An 18956-nucleotide genomic window follows, 5' to 3' on the forward strand; every position below is an offset into this window, starting at 1 on the left:
CTGAACATGGACCACATGGATTCCATGTTCACATCCTCCCCCGGGATGCAGGGGAAAAAGCCCTTCAGGAGGATTTGATGATGCCAGGGGTCAGTCGCCCAGGGCACACTCCCGCTCATGCTGCCCAGCTGCCCAGCTGCCCAGCCCTGATTCCGACCTTGCTGGCCATTGGCCCACTGGGTGGTGACAGCACGTTACTTAGTCGGGGTAAGCCCGACTGGGCCTTATTGCCCTTCAGCTAATCCCGAAACATAATGCGGAAGTAGAGAAGCGTCTTACCTACCTTTGAAGCTGACGCTGCTGAAGCTGATTGAGCATTTTCCTCCCTCCTGTCAGGTTTATCTCCGACCAGATGCTGGAGTTTTTGGAACACAGGTCCCTCTGCATACTGTGAAGGGCATGGGCCATGGCGCACACCACGTCAGTCACAAACTGGACCTTCCCCTCCTGCTCGTACTGGGAATTGATGCCATTACGCTCCTGACCTGAGAGACACACACAGAGAGGACAAAGAGGCCGTGAGGATGTGCTTTTGTCGTTCATCATCTGAACATTGTAGTTTGATCACAGCAGACCCTCATCAATAACACCAGCCATCGCATCATCACAGAGCCGAGGAGAGGTGGAGTCGTCTGTTCCTATGTCCTGATGAAGTCTCCCTCACATCTTTCCTTGACCTTGTGATGTTTTCTGTGGAGAAGAAGGAAAAGTGGAAAGGAGATTATTTGAATTTTTTGACCGCAGCACAACACTCTCTACCACTCTAAAAAGAGAGCGTTTGCTGTCCCTATTGGGCAATCAAGTCAATTTTATTTTTAAAGCCCATAAAGACAAAACATGGTTTGCCTCAGAGGGCTTTATAGCATACGACATCTCTCTACCCTTAGACCCTCACATCACCTGAGGAAAAACTCCCAAAAAGAAGCCCTTTAACGGGGGAAGAAAAAGGAAGAAACCTCAGGAAGAGCAGCAGTCAGGGTAAGCCTGACTGGGCCCTAAGGCCAAAGTCCCACCCTGGAGACACTCACCTACATGCTCCACCTCCCTCCCGGTCTGGCTCCGGGGGGAGGACCTGGTGTCCCCGTACTGGGGTAGGTATTTTCAATACTAACTGGCTGAGTCATCATGGTCTTTTCAGATCCAGATCAAATGAAAAGCTAGTAAAAGTCTAGAGACTCTCCCTTAGAGGGTAACCTGTGCCATTTATTACCTTTTATTCAAGGCCGGTTCACGGGGACAACAGGCAGAGCAGAGCACTCCAGACGTCCCTCTCCCCAGCAACACCTTCCTCCTTCATGGCATCCCCCGAACACCCAAGTTTTTGCTTTGGCGACTGCCTCGGCTGCAGCCCTTTAGGCCAACTGGTGCAGTCTCGGAAAACACCTCTCTGTTGGGTTTCCACCAGCAGGTGTGTAGGTTGCTGTCTGACGCCCGACAGCTTCCCGCACCCCACTGGTGACTACCCGCAGTACCTAAAACAAAGCATTTGTTTTGGTATGCGAGGCTGCTTGCAAAGACAGGCACCGGCAACCTTCGGACTGCTGCTTTTAGCAGCTGCCTCCTAATGGATGTACTGAACATGGACCACTTGGATTCCATGTTCACATCCTCCCCTGGGATGCACGGGAAAAAGCCCTTCAGGAGGATTCGATGATGCCAGGGGTCAGCACGCCCAGGGCACCCTCCCCTTCATGCTGCCCGGATGCCCAGCCCTAAACCCGACCCTGCAGGCCACTGGGCTCCTGGGTGGTGACAGCATGTTACTTATTCGGGGTAAGCCCAACTGGGCCCTATGGTCAAAGTCCCACCCAGGAGACACTCACCTACATGCTCCACCTCCCTCCCGGTCTGGCTCCGGGGGGAAGATCTGGTGTCCCCGTACTGGGGTAGGTATTTTCAATACTAACTGGCTGAGTCATCATGGTCTTTTCAGATCCAGATCAAATGAAAAGCTAGTAAAAGTCTAGAGACTCTCCCTTAGAGGGTAACCTGTGCCATTTATTACCTTTTATTCAAGGCCGGGTCACGGGGACAACAGGCAGAGCAGAGCACTCCAGACGTCCCTCTCCCCAGCAACACCTTCCTCCTTCATGGCATCCCCCGAACACCCAAGTTTTTGCTTTGGCGACTGCCTCGGCTGCAGCCCTTCAGGCCAACCGGTGCAGTCTCGAAAACACCTCTCTGTTGGGTTTCCACCAGCAGGTGTGTAGGTTGCTGTCTGACGCCCGACAGCTTCCCGCACCCACTGGTGACTACCCGCAGTACCTAAAACAAAGCATTTGTTTTGGTATGCGAGGCTGCTTGCAAAGACAGGCACCGGCAACCTTCGGACTGCTGCTTTTAGCAGCTGCCTCCACAATGGAGGTACTGAACATGGACCACTTGGATTCCATGTTCATATCCTCCCCTGGGATTCACGGGAAAAAGCCCTTCAGGAGGATTCGATGATGCCAGGGGTCAGCACGCCCAGGGCACCCTCCCCTTCATGCTGCCCAGCTGCCCAGCCCTAAACCCGACCCTGCGGGCCACTGGGCTCCTGGGTGGTGACAGCATGTTACTTATTCGGGGTAAGCCCAACTGGGCCCTATGGTCAAAGTCCCACCCTGGAGACACTCACCTACATGCTCCACCTCCCTCCCGGTCTGGCTCCGGGAAGATCTGGTGTCCCTGCATTGGGGTAGGTATTTTCAATACTAACTGGCTGAGTCATCATGGTCTTTTCAGATCCAGATCAAATGAAAAGCTAGTAAAAGTCTAGAGACTCTCCCTTAGAGGGTAACCTGTGCCATTTATTACCTTTTATTCAAGGCCGGTTCACGGGGACAACAGGCAGAGCAGAGCACTCCAGACGTCCCTCTCCCCAGCAACACCTTCCTCCTTCATGGCATCCCCCGAACACCCAAGTTTTTGCTTTGGCGACTGCCTCGGCTGCAGCCCTTCAGGCCAACCGGTGCAGTCTCGAAAACACCTCTCTGTTGGGTTTCCACCAGCAGGTGTGTAGGTTGCTGTCTGACGCCTCGACAGCTTCCGCACCCCACTGGTGACTACCCGCAGTACCTAAAACAAAGCATTTGTTTTGGTATGCGAGGCTGCTTGCAAAGACAGGCACCGGCAACCTTCGGACTGCTGCTTTTAGCAGCTGCCTCCACAATGGAGGTACTGAACATGGACCACTTGGATTCCATGTTCACATCCTCCCCTGGGATGCACGGGAAAAGCCCTTCAGGAGGATTCGATGATGCCAGGGGTCAGCACGCCCAGGGCACCCTCCCCTTCATGCTGCCCGGCTACCCAGCCCTAAACCCGACCCTGCGGGCCACTGGGCTCCTGGGTGGTGACAGCATGTTACTTATTCGGGGTAAGCCCAACTGGGCCCTATGGTCAAAGTCCCACCCTGGAGACACTCACCTACATGCTCCACCTCCCTCCCGGTCTGGCTCCGGGGGGGAGAGCTGGTGTCCCCGTACTGGGGTAGGTATTTTCAATACTAACTGGCTGAGTCATCATGGTCTTTTCAGATCCAGATCAAATGAAAAGCTAGTAAAAGTCTAGAGACTCTCCCTTAGAGGGTAACCTGTGCCATTTATTACCTTTTATTCAAGGCGGTTCACGGGGACAACAGGCAGAGCAGAGCACTCCAGACGTCCCTCTCCCCAGCAACACCTTCCTCCTTCATGGCATCCCCCGAACACCCAAGTTTTTGCTTTGGCGACTGCCTCGTCTGCAGCCCTTCAGGCCAACCGGTGCAGTCTCGAAAACACCTCTCTGTTGGGTTTCCACCAGCAGGTGTGTAGGTTGCTGTCTGACGCCCGACAGCTTCCCGCACCCCACTGGTGACTACCCGCAGTACCTAAAACAAAGCATTTGTTTTGGTATGCGAGGCTGCTTGCAAAGACAGGCACCGGCAACCTTCGGACTGCTGCTTTTAGCAGCTGCCTCCACAATGGAGGTACTGAACATGGACCACTTGGATTCCATGTTCACATCCTCCCTGGGATGCACGGGAAAAAGCCCTTCAGGAGGATTCGATGATGCCAGGGGTCAGCACGCCCAGGGCACCCTCCCCTTCATGCTGCCCGGCTACCCAGCCCTAAACCTGACCCTGCGGGCCACTGGGCTCCTGGGTGGTGACAGCATGTTACTTATTCGGGGTAAGCCCAACTGGGCCCTATGGTCAAAGTCCCACCCTGGAGACACTCACCTACATGCTCCACCTCCCTCCCGGTCTGGCTCCGGGGAGAGCTGGTGTCCCGTGCTGGGGTAGGTATTTTCAATACTAACTGGCTGAGTCATCATGGTCTTTTCAGATCCAGATCAAATGAAAAGCTAGTAAATGTCTAGAGACTCTCCCTTAGAGGGTAACCTGTGCCATTTATTACCTTTTATTCAAGGCCGGTTCACGGGGACAACAGGCAGAGCAGAGCACTCCAGACGTCCCTCTCCCCAGCAACACCTTCCTCCTTCATGGCATCCCCCGAACACCCAAGTTTTTGCTTTGGCGACTGCCTCGGCTGCAGCCCTTCAGGCCAACCGGTGCAGTCTCGGAAAACACCTCTCTGTTGGGTTTCCACCAGCAGGTGTGTAGGTTGCTGTCTGACGCCCGACAGCTTCCTGCACCCCACTGGTGACTACCCGCAGTACCTAAAACAAAGCATTTGTTTTGGTATGCGAGGCTGCTTGCAAAGACAGGCACCGGCAACCTTCGGACTGCTGCTTTTAGCAGCTGCCTCTACAATGGAGGTACTGAACATGGACCACTTGGATTCCATGTTCACATCCTCCCCTGGGATGCACGGGAAAAAGCCCTTCAGGAGGATTCGATGATGCCAGGGGTCAGCACGCCCAGGGCACCCTCCCCTTCATGCTGCCCGGCTACCCAGCCCTAAACCCGACCCTGCGGGCCACTGGGCTCCTGGGTGGTGACAGCATGTTACTTATTCGGGGTAAGCCCAACTGGGCCCTATGGTCAAAGTCCCACCCTGGAGACACTCACCTACATGCTCCACCTCCCTCCCGGTCTGGCTCCGGGGGGGTGGGGGGACCTGGTGTCCCCGTACTGGGGTAGGTATTTTCAATACTAACTGGCTGAGTCATCATGGTCTTTTCAGATCCAGATCAAATGAAAAGCTAGTAAAAGTCTAGAGACTCTCCCTTAGAGGGTAACCTGTGCCATTTATTACCTTTTATTCAAGGCCGGGTCACGGGGACAACAGGCAGAGCAGAGCACTCCAGACATCCCTCTCCCCAGCAACACCTTCCTCCTTCATGGCATCCCCCGAACACCCAAGTTTTTGCTTTGGCGACTGCCTCGGCTGCAGCCCTTCAGGCCAACCGGTGCAGTCTCGGAAAACACCTCTCTGTTGGGTTTCCACCAGCAGGTGTGTAGGTTGCTGTCTGACGCCCGACAGCTTCCCGCACCCCACTGGTGACTACCCGCAGTACCTAAAACAAAGCATTTGTTTTGGTATGCGAGGCTGCTTGCAAAGACAGGCACCGGCAACCTTCGGACTGCTGCTTTTAGCAGCTGCCTCCACAATGGAGGTACTGAACATGGACCACATGGATTCCATGTTCACATCCTCCCCCGGGATGCAGGGGAAAAAGCCCTTCTGGAGGATTTGATGATGCCAGGGGTCAGCACGCCCAGGGCACACTCCCGCTCATGCTGCCCAGCTGCCCAGCCCTGATTCCGACCTTGTTGGCCATTGGCCCACTGGGTAGTGACAGCACGTTACTTAATCGGGGTAAGCCCGACTGGGCCTTATTGCCCTTCAGCTAATCCCGAAACATACTGCGGAAGTAGAGAAGCGTCTTACCTACCTTTGAAGCTGATGCTGCTGAAGCTGATTGAGCATTTTCCTCCCTCCTGTCAGGTTTATCTCCAAGCAGATGCTGGAGTTTTTGGGACACAGGTCCCTCTGCATACTGTGGAGGGCATGGGCCATGGCGCACACCACGTCAGTCACAAACTGGACCTTCCCCTCCTGCTCGTACTGGGAATTGATGCCATTACGCTCCTGACCTGAGAGACACACACAGAGAGGACAAAGAGGCATTATTTACAGGGAAAATTCATTTTTCCTCATTCCTATGGAGCTAGAACAGCGACAGCAAGTTTTGATATTGAAAATAAACACCCCCCAACCCCCAAGACAAAATGGTGACAAAAAGTTGACACTGAAAAAGGAGTGGAAATAAACTGTCATACAAAAAAAATTAATTAATAAATAATAGTGACATGAAGATTGTCATTGATTTCTGGGAAACCTCCCCAGCTCTGAGGGCTCAGTTATTGAGACGGTAAGGTTCTACAACTACCCGAGGAACAGCGACTGACACCCTGAACTTTTACTGTTAATAAAATTTAATTATAACTTCAGTAAACAAGTATCTAAACAACTTGCAGCCATGTGTTTACTTAAACATAAGATGGCAGTGTGCTCAACGGGTTTTACAAGGGGAGCTCTGTCAAAAGTTTGATTTAATGGCAGTCTTGTAATTCTAACCTGAGGTTTGTGCTTTTTGTTTCTCAGTCAATTTTCTTTTCGAAAGATCTCACAAAAACTGTCATCAACTCCCAAGAAACTTCAGAAACTGTTAATTGTAGGGCTGAAACGATTCCTCAAATAATTCGAGTAACTCGATTACAAAAAATGGTCAAGGAATTTTCTCTGCCTCAAGGAATCGTTTAATTTTGCCAGCTCAAAACATGGTATTTCGCCCGGACTACTTTTAATGCGGCACAACGCGCTGACGTCACGCACGTAAAGGAAGAAGAAAGAGGCGGCAGATATGTTTGGTTTTAACCATGGATGTAGAGGTAACGACGAAGAAGGCGATGAAAGCGAAGAGAAAGGCACAAAGAAAAGGCAGAAAATGTCAAAAGTGTGGGAGCATTTCAAGCTGGACACCAAGGCGAACACTGCTGCATGTATTCACTGTAAGACAGCGCTTGCATACCACAACAGTACGTCTTCAATGCTTCAGCATCTCCACCGAAGGCACCCTGTTTACTCCAAGAGCGGAGGACCGTCACCCGAGACTAGGCAAAATTAAGTTTACGTAGTGCTAATTAATGAGATTAACGTTACTGTTACCTCATACAGGCTTTATTTAATCTGTAAAAACACAGCGCTGTAGAGTGATGAGGGTGAAAAATAACATAATAAACATAACATAACATAACATAACATAATAAAGCTAACTGGGTAGTTAAAAAAGGAAACCAATGGTTCATTATTAGGTGAAATGTTTTACTGCCTCATGTATATTTATAATTGCTCTTTAACTAAACAAAAATATGTTTTATCCGATTACTCAATTAATCGATTGGAATTTTCAGTAGAATACTCGATTACTAAAATATTCGATAGCTGCAGCCCTAGTTAATTGTTCAACAATTTTTCCTGCCCAGTTCATAGAACACGTCATGCTTCATCAACATCAACGTGTCATGCATTCACACATTAGACTGTAATTTCTTTCTTTTTTCTAGTATTTTGTTCATATTGCGAAGAATGTTTGATATCAAAGTAATGGTCAACAGGCTGTGGAAATAGTTTTTATTTCAACTTTTGAGCATGTACAGTAAGGTTCTAATAGTTTCCCCCTCTACTACAAAATATTAGCATTCAATGCTAATCCACAGCGGTAAAAGTATGTTGCATGTAAAAATATAAGTGTAAAAATAAAAATATAGTAGTATCCAATTGGCTCAATATGCAAATATTAAAAGAAATTAAGTATGCATAATATGCTGTGGTTTGTTAGGTGTAAAAATAAAAATGCCAAGAAATACAGTAATAGACAATTAGTGCAAATATATGAATATTTCAATTACAATATGGATAATGTGCAGGGTGTATAAAGCATTTAAATTATAAAAAGTGTGTACAATGTAATACTGTGCCTTACGTGACAATACAATGTATAAAACTAATATGTAAGTTTAAAATATAAAAGCTTTAAACGTAGAAATATGTTGTGTTTCGAGTACTTTTTCTCAGCAAACACATAGCAAAAACAGAAACACTGCAAAAAACTAAAAACACCAAAACAAAAAGCTGCATATTCAGTCAACACAAAACATAACACTGGGGCAAAAATCAATGATGTGAGAAGCAGCTGACCGTCAGGGTTTTTCTCAAAATCTAATATGGCCCCCATTAAAAAAAGTTTGGGAACCCCTGTCAGAAACTGACACAGGAGGAAACAGCTCATATCAGCTTAGTTCTGTCTAGAAACAGATACCTGCTGATATTTAAGCAACACAATTGCTGAAAGGCTATTTTAGAATCATGGCAGGTGTTTAGCATTTTACCAAATTATTCAAAACCTCAGTGAGACAAAGGATTAAAAAAAAATCAGAGCTGCAACTAGCAGTGCTTGCAACCAAGGTCAGAAGGCAAATAAGTATAGAGTTTCATTTGAGGAGATGTTAGAGGCCAAAAAGTTATAACCATACAGCCAAAAAGCTCAAACAATCAAAACACACGACGACAACAACAACAACAACAACAACAACAACAACAACAACAACAACAACAACCAGCTGTGAAAGCATCATCATTAACTCTTAGGAACCACTTAAATATCACACACACTTATATCACTCTGAGCACAAAATGCGCTTTTCAAAATTAAGCTTTAAAAAATATTGTACATTAATAATATTTTCTACGTTCATTGAGTTTATTGTTTTACCAACATCAGTCCTAATCATAAATATCATATATTCATTCATTTTCAAAATCTTAACCCTTTAAATGCCAGGTTTTTGTCACTATGTTTTTATGAGGAAAAAAAAAATCAACAAATAAAAACTGAATTAGTCTTAAATATCCTAAAAGCAAAGTAGCTTTTTTGTTGTTTTTCTTTTTATCACAGCCTGGAATAAGTCAATGATTTGTTGCAACATCTATTGTGTCTAAAATACACTGTGTAAACAAAATGGTTACATTCATACTATTTAGTGCAAAATAAACAAACAATTGAAAACAATTCAAACTGCATTTTTTTATCCCACAGCCATTGCAGCATATAAACAGTGCATTGCATTATTTCTAGGTGTCTTTTGCTTTGAAATTTGTCTGTTAAACTATTTCCCACCTGATGACATCATTTTAACCATGTTTTGAACATGGAGGAAATACATGCTTTTTCCACTAGGTGTACTGTCACAATAGATGTTGCTGCAAATCTTTGACTTATTCCAGGCTGTGATTAAACAACAACAACAAAAAGCTACTTTGCATGTCGGATATTTAAAAATAATTACCGCGGTGAAGTCAGTTTTAGAGTTTTTAGACAGTTTTAGTCTCAATATTTTGACAGCTTCCAGGTCATGTGACCAACAACTTACCGACGATGTTTTCATCCAGCGACTGTTAGCTTGATTCCAATCCAGCAAAAATGACACCAAGTCCACTGGAGCCCGTGTAAAATGTCCACAATGTCCAATGTTTGAACACGAAAACTCCCAAATATCCCCAAAACTGTCCACGGCGATGTCCTCTTCCCTCCGCTTTAGCGCACTTTAAGGCGTCCGGCTTGAACTTTTTCCGTCATGTTAGCTAACACACGGCTAACTTTAGCTAGCTTACCCGCTTCATAAAACACATCCAACCGCGCTTCAAGTTCCGCAGACACGATCTGGACTGACGTCGGTGATGATAATTTTGCCTCCGCTTGACTTTAAATCGACTTTGGACATTATTTTTGGCGTTTACACCGAGCAGCACCAGCGAAGCAAACGGACAAAACCAGAACCGGCTCCTACCTTTGACATTTGAAAAATTCCGTTGGCCTAGTCGTTACGTCATCCCGTAAAGGGGCGGGGCCCGTTTAAGTGGGTTCTCCCGCGCTGGAAACAAACGACGGAGAACGCCGACATACTTTATCTTTATTTCTTTTTTTGCAACCAAGACACACATTTTAATATATTTAAGTCAACAACAAATATGCGTGTTCAGTCAGACTTTGAGAAAATGCATTAAGTGTTCCTTACACATGATATGTTCAAAGACCGTCGGAAATTTAATAATTCAACGATATTTTTACAGTCTCTGGCTTTTGTAACTGATATAATTTTGGTGAGTTTAAAAATTTTGGCTGGTCCGCAGGTTCGGAAAGCATGTTATCTTAGAAAAATACCCAAAACATTTTAAAAGAAAAAAAATACTAAAAAAGGTTTTTTTGTGTATCATGAAAGTCTTTGCAGTATTATGAGAGAATTTGAGGTTGCTCAGTGGAACCTGCTACAGGGAAATCATTTGTCATATCAATCATATGACAGTGAATCAAAATTGCACTGCAGATGTGTTCAGGCATGGACTCTTATCAAAAGTCTGAAGTTTTGTTAAGATCTGATTATCTAGGTCAAGTTATGACAGTTTTTGATGTCAATTCGAAACATCGAAGTTCACTGTGGTGTCACAGGAATGCCATTCAACGAAAACGGACAATATTCATTTTACATCATCACCAACATCTTAATGATTTTTTGACACAATTTTGAGGTCAATCAAGTCAACCTACTAGGAGCTGGACCTCTTAGTGTAAAACTTTGTCTTTTCTGTGCCCATAGGTGGCGCTCTCACCATTGATTGAAATTGTCATATACAGCAGATTGCAGTGTTCTCATCAAGTATGTGAAGTTTGATGCAGATTGGATCATGTATAACTGAGTTTAAAACTACTTCCTGTTAAGTGGCGAATCATGTAACTTCTGGGCCTCAATGGTTGAAATCTGTAGGACTAGTTGGCCAAATTCCAACACCAAGAAATTGCAAAAAATGACATTTCAATTCCAAGAGGATTTTTTGTTTGTCTTAGGATGTTCTTTATAACTCCAAATTTTCATACCTCTACATGAAATGGGGTGCTACTGAGCTCTTTTTTGACGAACTTATAATAATAATAAACGGACCAATTACAAAAAAGTCCTCGCATCGTGCGGTGCTCGGGCCCTAATTAAAAAACTGTCCGGTCAGACTTTTATTGTGGTGGGGGAGCTTTGGTCATGTGCAGAGCCCTTTAAGAGATTTGTTTATTCTCGTGCACTAGTCATGTGGCCGCAACTCGACCAATAGAAACGCAGAATGGGTTAGTTTGCGGAAGTTATTGAGCAAGCGTGTCGTCTTTGAAACGACAGAGAGAAATGGGAGAGAAGTAGCTCTTTAATAAAGTTTAATATCGTCTGTAGGCACAAACATTAACTCAAACGTGTTCCGCAGGATTACTGTCAGCAATTCTTCAGATGTAAAGTTACCTAGAGTTGTCAATTATGTCCAAATCAACGAGGTGGGAGCCAAAAGAAAATGAGTCGAAACATCTGCCGATTTATAAGCACAAAGCTGAACTTGTTCGGGCTGTTAGAGAGAGCACTTTTCTGGTCGTCACCGGTGAGACTGGCAGCGGGAAAACCACACAACTACCAAAATATCTGCATCAAGCAGGTAAGCTGTAATTTAGATGTCCTACTCCGGCATGAAGTTGATGCTAACGCACAAACAACATCAAGATACAATTTGATGTGATTTTGTTCACACAACAAACAGCAGCCGCGTCCCATGTAAATTAGTGATGTTAGGATACAAACATTGAGTCATATTTATTTATTTTATTGCATTTTTTTGTGGCTGACTGCACGTTTTTTTAACGTTTCTGTATGTTTTTACATATGTATTTATCTAAGCTAAGGGTATATTTTATTCTACATTGTCTTTCTGCTGTGCTGTGTAATAGTTTATATGCTTTCAAAAGCCAATAAAAATATGTTTTTAAAAAAAGAATACAAATGTGACCACTGAGATCAAATGTGAACCACTTCCTCTTCTTTAAGGTTTTTGTAAAGATGGCAAAATTGGCATCACCCAGCCCCGCCGGGTGGCTGCCATCACAGTGGCCCAGAGGGTAGCCCAGGAGATGCAGTGCACTCTGGGTAGAGAGGTGGGCTACCAAGTACGCTTTGATGACTGCACATCACAGGTGAGAGACAACAATGACTCATCACTTGTAGAAAATAGAAATAGAAAATTCAATGTGTTTCTTACAAGTATGTGTTCACCCTTTGAAACCTGGAGCAACATCGCATTAATCGTAAACCATTTGAAACTGAGCAAATTGATTCAATTTCTTTCAAAACATGGAAAAAAAGGCAATGAGCAGCTTGGTAAGAAATGATGCACAAATTGCAAGACATAACAAGAAGAAACCTTTTTTTTAAGGGAAAATGTCCTTTTCTATGTCTTGTTTGTCTTGTTCTATCTTTTCTTTTTCTTTCTTTTTCTCTTTTCCTGAATTACAGGTAATGTTATTGTACTGTTTTTTTTGGTTTTTTGGTTGGTTTTTTTTTTACCAATTTCTTAATAGTTTTGGATCATTTCCTCTTTGTTGCTCTTTGCCTTCTTCCCATTTTATAGGAAGAATTCAAGCAGGTTTGCCCAGGTTTCAAAGGGTTAAAGGTCCCGTATTATTCTAATTTTCAGGTTCATATTTGTGTTTTGGGTTTCTACTACAACATCTTTACATGCTTTAATGTTTTTTAAAAATGCTTTATTTCTCTATACTGTCTGCCTAAGTATACCTGTATTACCTGTATTCTGAAACGCTCCATTTGAGCATATTATATAATGTACTTGTGATATCACAACATCACAGAAGTCCTGACGGCTTGTTTAAAGGCACAGCTTCTGAATACAGGCTGTATGCAGTTCTCTGTTGACAAAGTATTTGTATTGCACCTATATCTCCTTTGAAATAATAAAAAAAAATGAGCTGGAAATCAGATTTTGGCAATATGGGACCTTTAACATGAAAATATGACTATGTTTGAGCCAGAGTACAGTGGTGAAGTACATGACAGACGGCTGTTTGCTCAGAGAGATCCTGGCAGATCCGGTGCTTTCTCAGTACAGTGTCGTAATCTTGGATGAAGTCCATGAACGCAGCCTCAACACAGTGAGTCAAAATACAGTATGACATACACCCAGTATCATTAACATTTATAATTTCTGCACTACGCAGTTTGTGCTTTTTGTCTATGTTTCATTGCATGCTTTGAGTATGGGTTTGTATTCGTTACAGGATATTCTCCTGGGTTTGTTGAAGAAAATGTTCTCAAACCCTGCAAAGGCCAATAAGGGCCGATCTGTCCCTTTGAAGGTGGTGGTGATGTCCGCCACCTTGGAAACTGAAAAACTTTCAGCCTTTCTTGGCGGCTGTCCTGTCTTTGCTATTCCTGGGAGGACTTTTCCTGTCACCTGCACATTTGGTTTTGCTGTGGGACCTAAAGACATTGAGAGCACCGGTTATGTAAAAGAGGTACTGGCTTCAGCTTTAGGTCAAGTGATTTTCTTTATTCTTAAGATTGTTTCAGGAAAAACAACATTTATATTATCTTCCTCCTCAGGTCGTCAAAGTGGCCCTCGATGTGCACACCAGTGAAATGGCAGGGGATATTCTAGTGTTTCTAACAGGTAAATCATAATTAACAAGTTCACAGTGTGTCTTAACCCTGACAAAATCAGTCACATTAATCCTCCATGTTCCACAGGTCAGTCAGAGATTGAGCGTGCCTGTGACTTGCTGTTTGAAAAAGCTGAGTCTATAGACTACCGCTACGATGTGGAGGACCAAACAGTGGAGGGCCTTCTCATTTTGCCACTTTATGGATCCATGCCCACCGGTGAATACACACAACAGCTGGCACAATTTATTCATTGTTGAATAGATAAAAATGGTAGCCTTTTCTCAATTAAGTCAGTATTTTTCTTTGCGATACCACTGTGGTAACACCGACAAAGAAAACATTTATCATTTATGGTGTCATCATAGATCAACAGAGGCAGATCTTTCAGCCTCCACCTCCAGGAATAAGGAAGTGTGTCGTGGCCACAAACATTGCAGCAACATCTCTCACCATCAATGGCATAAAGTGAGTGAGTTGCATTGTCACTGGCTGACAACTAGGCTGCATCACATATACTTGTGTGTGATCAGCTGCTTTAAATATTTCACACAAAACATATCATCCTCCATTACTTTCCTCATGCAGGTACATTGTAGATAGTGGGTTTGTGAAGCAACTCAACCACAACTCAAGGGTGGGCATGGATATCTTGGAGGTGGTGCCCATTTCAAAGTGAGTTTTTGAAGAATTAACTAACTTTTCTTGCTGAAACCTGTGCTATTAAAAGGAAAATGTGCCAGCTTTTTTTTAGATGTCTAATCAGTGACCAAGAGGCTGAGTTTTTCAGTTCGCAGAGCCGTGCAGGTAGTGCCTACCTGTATACCAGGATGCATTATGCATGAGCTACTGACACCCATAGCTATTAGCCAGCTAGCATATAGCCATTACTTTATTGGCCAAAACATAGCGTAGCTGAGGTTTTTAAGTTGTAAACCTGCTTAGGCAACAAAATAAAAACCAGGAGGCTCTGTAGTCTGAACCAGCATGAACCAAGATGGCAACACCCTTTATTATTTTCCAGATTGTCCATGGCAGTGCATTACTGCTCCACACCTTTTATTTTTTTACCTTTCACTATAAAAGCCCAACTTAAATTACTTGGAGCATTTTGCTAAAAGGGAAATCAACAAAATAGCTTACAATAGCATTAGGTGGTGAAAATATTCACTCAGTGTACTAATCTGCCCTCTAGCCCCTGCTGGTGATGGTTGTCTTTTTCCAGTTTTTCCAAGTGAGGAGTAAAACTTTCATGCTCACACACACAGAGGCTTCACCAGCGTATGTGACATTTTCAACCAAAAAACTGCCCATGCTCAAATTCATTGCAGCAGAGTGATGCAGTTTCTGTAGGAATCAGAGGCCAATCTGAGCAAAGACACCACCAGTCGGTGTTTCCTATCCTATTGAGGTCCCCACCAACCATATCCTCTTGCACAGCATCTGCATCCTCAGCCGCTTTCTGCTGCATTTGTTTGGCCGTATACTCTGGCTCAAATAAATATGGCTAAATATCAGGGTCAACACTGTAAAGTCCATCTTCGTACATAACATCCTCTGCACTCATATTGTTGCATGCGGGCTACCACAAGCCGAAGTCCAGCCTGTAGTTCTTCCTGTATCCAACCATGTCACTGTTACATCAAATGATGGCAGTGGATGCAGGGAGAACAACAGACTTTGCAACTGTGAACTCAGTTTGATTGGTGAGTTTGGCACCCTCTCAAGAATGTATTGCTTCTATTGACTATATTTACCATCAACACTGATTGGACATCCACATAAAAAGTGGCAAATTTTCTCTTGAAGAAAGCTTGCCAACAGAGATTTGGATGGGATTTTTTGGGGGGGGATTTTCTGTGATTAGGAGCGAGGCTCAGCAGAGAGCAGGCCGAGCTGGACGAACCTCAGCCGGGAAATGCTTTCGAATATACACCAAGGAATTCTGGGAGAAGAGCATGCCTGAATATACAGTTCCAGAAATTCAGAGGACAAGTTTGACTGCAGTGATACTCACACTCAAGTGCCTGGGCGTCCATGATGTCATTAGGTACGCTGATACCCATCCTGAGTCTATTTGCTTTCTTATAGCTCATCTTTTTTTGCTCCCTGTACCTTCTTTAGTAATGAGTTGATCTGTTTTTAGGTTCCCATATCTTGACTGTCCAGAGGAAAGGTTTATTCTTGAGGCTTTAAAGCAGCTCTACCAATTTGATGCAATCAACAGGTGAGTGGTTATACCTGTGGACTTGAATCAAGCTTTTGGTTTTCTATGCACAACAGTTATAATAATGATAAGAAATTTATTTATATAGCAAGGCAAAGCTGAGGCTGTAAACCCTAGAGTTAATAAACAGTAATAAAACAATTTAGTCAATAATGCCGACAACAGGCAGACGAGTAAAGACAGAATAAATTAGGGAATTCGGAGCAGAGACATATTCGATAAATACCACAAATAACAAAAAGGCATAGGACACAGAACTCTGATAATAATAACAACAGCAATGATGATAAGCAAGTAAAAAGACAAATTAGAGACTAAAATCAAATGAAAATATAAAAAATTTAAATAGTTGTGGGTTTTAGTGAAATGTTGAAGTAAATCTCTGTGAAATGTCATGAACTCCTATCTGTCTGGTGTTTGATGTAGGAGAGGTAGAGTGACTCAGCTGGGCGAGCTGATGGTGGAGTTCCCCCTGCATCCAGGCCTCACCAGGGCCCTGCTCAAGGCTGCCTCGTTAGGCTGCCAGGACCTGCTGCTTCCTGTGGCTGCCATGTTGTCTGTGGAGAACATTTTCATCAGACCAGGTCAGCAATTTGTCTTTAACTGTGTGAAACCTGAAAAAAATACTTTATTTCTTTATGGGAAGAGGGCAATGAGGAATGTAAGATGAAATTACTCAAAAATTTGCAAGAATTTGGTAAAAAGTAAAGGAAAATTATGTGAAAATTAGCACAGAAAACATTTAAGTAATGTAAAAAATGACGTGGAAAAAAGCGTTTAAAAAGTACGAATAATTCTGAAGCATAATATTCAATTTATAATTATGATAATTGTGTATATCTAGTTTTCTGGACATTTTTATGTAGCCTTTTTTAAAAGTCTTTTTTTTAATCAACTAATTTAAATTTTTTGGCATGTTTTTGGCAAAACGTGTTAATTAAAGACTATGAGGTAATGTATTACTTACTGCCATGTTGGTTTAATTATTTAATAATTCAGGAAATGACCCATACAGAGCAATGTAGAGTGAAGACTGACCTCTTCCTGCCTGCAGGCCACCCTGAGAAGCAGAAAGAGGCAGATAAAAAGCACAGAGAGCTGGCTGCCAAGAGCGGCAGCATGAACGACTTTGCCACTCTCCTCAGCGTGTTTCAGTCATGCAAATCCAGGTAAACAACTTGACTGATTAATGCTGCAAGATGCATACATATTATTTAACTTTTTTGCATTCAAAGAAGTGGCCGTGTTAGTCTATCACTTGCTGTGATTTCAAGACATCATTCTGAATGATGTGATATTATAACAGCTATTATAAGTGTGAGCCTTTTTCCTACATCCTGCAGTGACAGACCCTCAGCATGGTGTAAAGATAACTGGGTCCACTGGAGGGCGCTGAAGTCGGCCTTTAGTGTGGAGACTCAGTTGCGAGAGATCCTCCTCCGCCTCCAAGAGGTACAGCAGTTTACTTTTATTTTGGTGTGTTTATCTTGGAGTGTGTTGTGATTGCTTTGCTAAATGTTTTATGTCGCTTTTAACAACATCTACATACAATTCTGCCCATTTATTACTAGCTGTGATAGATAATGCTCACTTCCCACTTCAGTGTCTTACTGGAATATTTGTAATGGATCTCTTTGCAGATTACTGTGGTCAGATGTTTTACTCTGTCATTTATTAATTTATTATTTCACTTGGCAACATAATGATGTAATCATAAATATGAGTGTGACCCTCTTTCAGAAGAGAGATTTCCCTGTGGAGACATTTGATGGCAATAAGAGTGAACTCTTCAGATGCTGCCTGTGCACAGGATACTTCACCAATGTTGCTAGAAGGTATTTTCTGGGTCCATTTAAATAATCAATATTTAACTCTCCTTTGTAGTACTTCTATTATCTGTTAGTAATGTGACCTTTGAATAATTATTCAGTTAATTTTTTGCCACTTTACATAGGTCTGTTGGAAAGGTGTTTTGCACAATGGATGGTCATGGATCCATGGTTCACATTCATCCATCCTCATCGGTAAATGCATTTTTTTTTTTTTAAATCTTGATTAATGAAAAATAATTTTCACAGAGGACAAATTACGTTTGGAATCAAAGTGTCTATGCTTCCTCTCTGATTTCTCCTTTAATTGTGACCCTGTGTTGCTCCAAGCTGTTTGACCAGGAGGCTGAGCTGAACTGGGTCATCTTCCACGACGTGCTGGTGACCTCACGAGTTTATATCAGGACTGTATGTCCTATTCGATACGAGTGGGTGAAGGACTTGTTACCTAAACTCCATGAGGTGGACGTCTATGAGCTGAGCAGTGTGGCACGAGAAGAAGTCACTGATGAGGAGATGGTGAAATGGGAGACCAGGGAGGCAGCTAAAAGGCCACCAGGTTTTCAGAATTCATCATTCTGTGTTTTAAAACCATGATCTTATACAGCTTAATGGTTTATGCCAATTCTCCTTGATATGTTTGTGTATGTAATGCTCAAAATTGAAGAGTTCCCTTTTAATGAAGACATATAGTAATTTATATCAAACTAATAGATTACTTTGTTATTTTTTCAGAGGTTTCTACTGAGGATGCCATGAAGAAGCTGGAGAAACGAAACAACGAGGCCTCTGTCAGCGATGCTCGTGCTCGATACCTGCAACGAAAACAACAAAGACAACAAAAAAAAGCTCTTTGATAGAAAGGGCTTTCTTCAGAGGACTTGATTCATACAGTGTATCACAAAGGAGCATTTTAATCCCTCCACAGCTGTGATAGCGGTGACTAGAGGCATTATATTGTCAGATTGTCCATCTGTCTCATTTTTGTGAATGAGATTGGAGGGAATTTCTTAAAATTTGAACATTAACTTTAACTCTTCTGAATTAAGCAATTAGATTTTTGTGGTCGTAGGTCAAAGGTCACTATGACCTTGTCTGTGTCATTCCCATCAATGCAATATCTCAAGAGCACCTTGTGGACTTTTGGTTGAGGGGGGATATTTGGTCAGAAACTGAACTGGTGACATTAATCCTTGAGTGTTCACCTTGAAACTGTGCTGACTGTATAGATCTTCTATGCTGCTGCAGAGAAGATGTGTGTGTTACATCCATGTTTTGACAGACATGGATGTAAACTGTAACTACAATATGACTGTTTTGCGGAGGTATACAACCACAAGGTTGTGATTCTAGTTGGAAATGATATGAGTAATAAACATTTGTTACATTTCTAACACTGGCTCTCTTCTTTAATCACTCAACTTTACACACA

General features: G+C 43.4%; 2 protein-coding genes across 4 annotated transcripts in view; one reads left to right on the forward strand and one right to left on the reverse strand.

Moving 5' to 3' along the window:
• LOC121943336 (P2X purinoceptor 5-like) overlaps positions 1–9789 on the reverse strand; it is a 40617-nt gene extending 30828 nt beyond the window's left edge. The window contains exons 1-4 of one of the 3 annotated variants that reach the window (XM_088078650.1): positions 9362–9789; positions 5821–6022; positions 576–690; positions 284–485 (exon numbers count right to left, since the gene is read on the reverse strand). The gene's annotated coding sequence lies outside the window, so the exon portion shown is untranslated. Of the gene's footprint in view, positions 1–279; positions 486–575; positions 691–5820; positions 6112–9361 lie in introns of those variants that run through there. The other 2 variants (XM_088078651.1, XM_088078652.1) reach the window with 2 other exon arrangements.
• A 1290-nt stretch (positions 9790–11079) lies between these two features.
• On the forward strand, positions 11080–18918 carry dhx40 (DEAH (Asp-Glu-Ala-His) box polypeptide 40). Its single transcript, XM_042486445.2, has 17 exons — positions 11080–11456; positions 11843–11988; positions 12841–12960; positions 13087–13323; positions 13412–13478; positions 13556–13687; positions 13837–13936; positions 14057–14143; positions 15336–15518; positions 15615–15695; positions 16122–16279; positions 16750–16864; positions 17039–17147; positions 17436–17530; positions 17650–17719; positions 17855–18083; positions 18260–18918. The coding sequence occupies exons 1-17, from the start codon at positions 11285–11287 to the stop codon at positions 18379–18381; spliced, it is 2223 nt and encodes a 740-aa protein (XP_042342379.1). The 5' UTR covers positions 11080–11284; the 3' UTR covers positions 18382–18918.
• The last annotated feature ends 38 nt before the right edge of the window (positions 18919–18956 follow it).

The sequence above is a fragment of the Plectropomus leopardus genome, chromosome 6 (genome assembly GCF_026936395.1).
Source record: "Plectropomus leopardus strain MGB_pleo_1.0 chromosome 6, ASM2693639v1, whole genome shotgun sequence".
NCBI lineage: Eukaryota > Metazoa > Chordata > Actinopteri > Perciformes > Serranidae > Plectropomus > Plectropomus leopardus.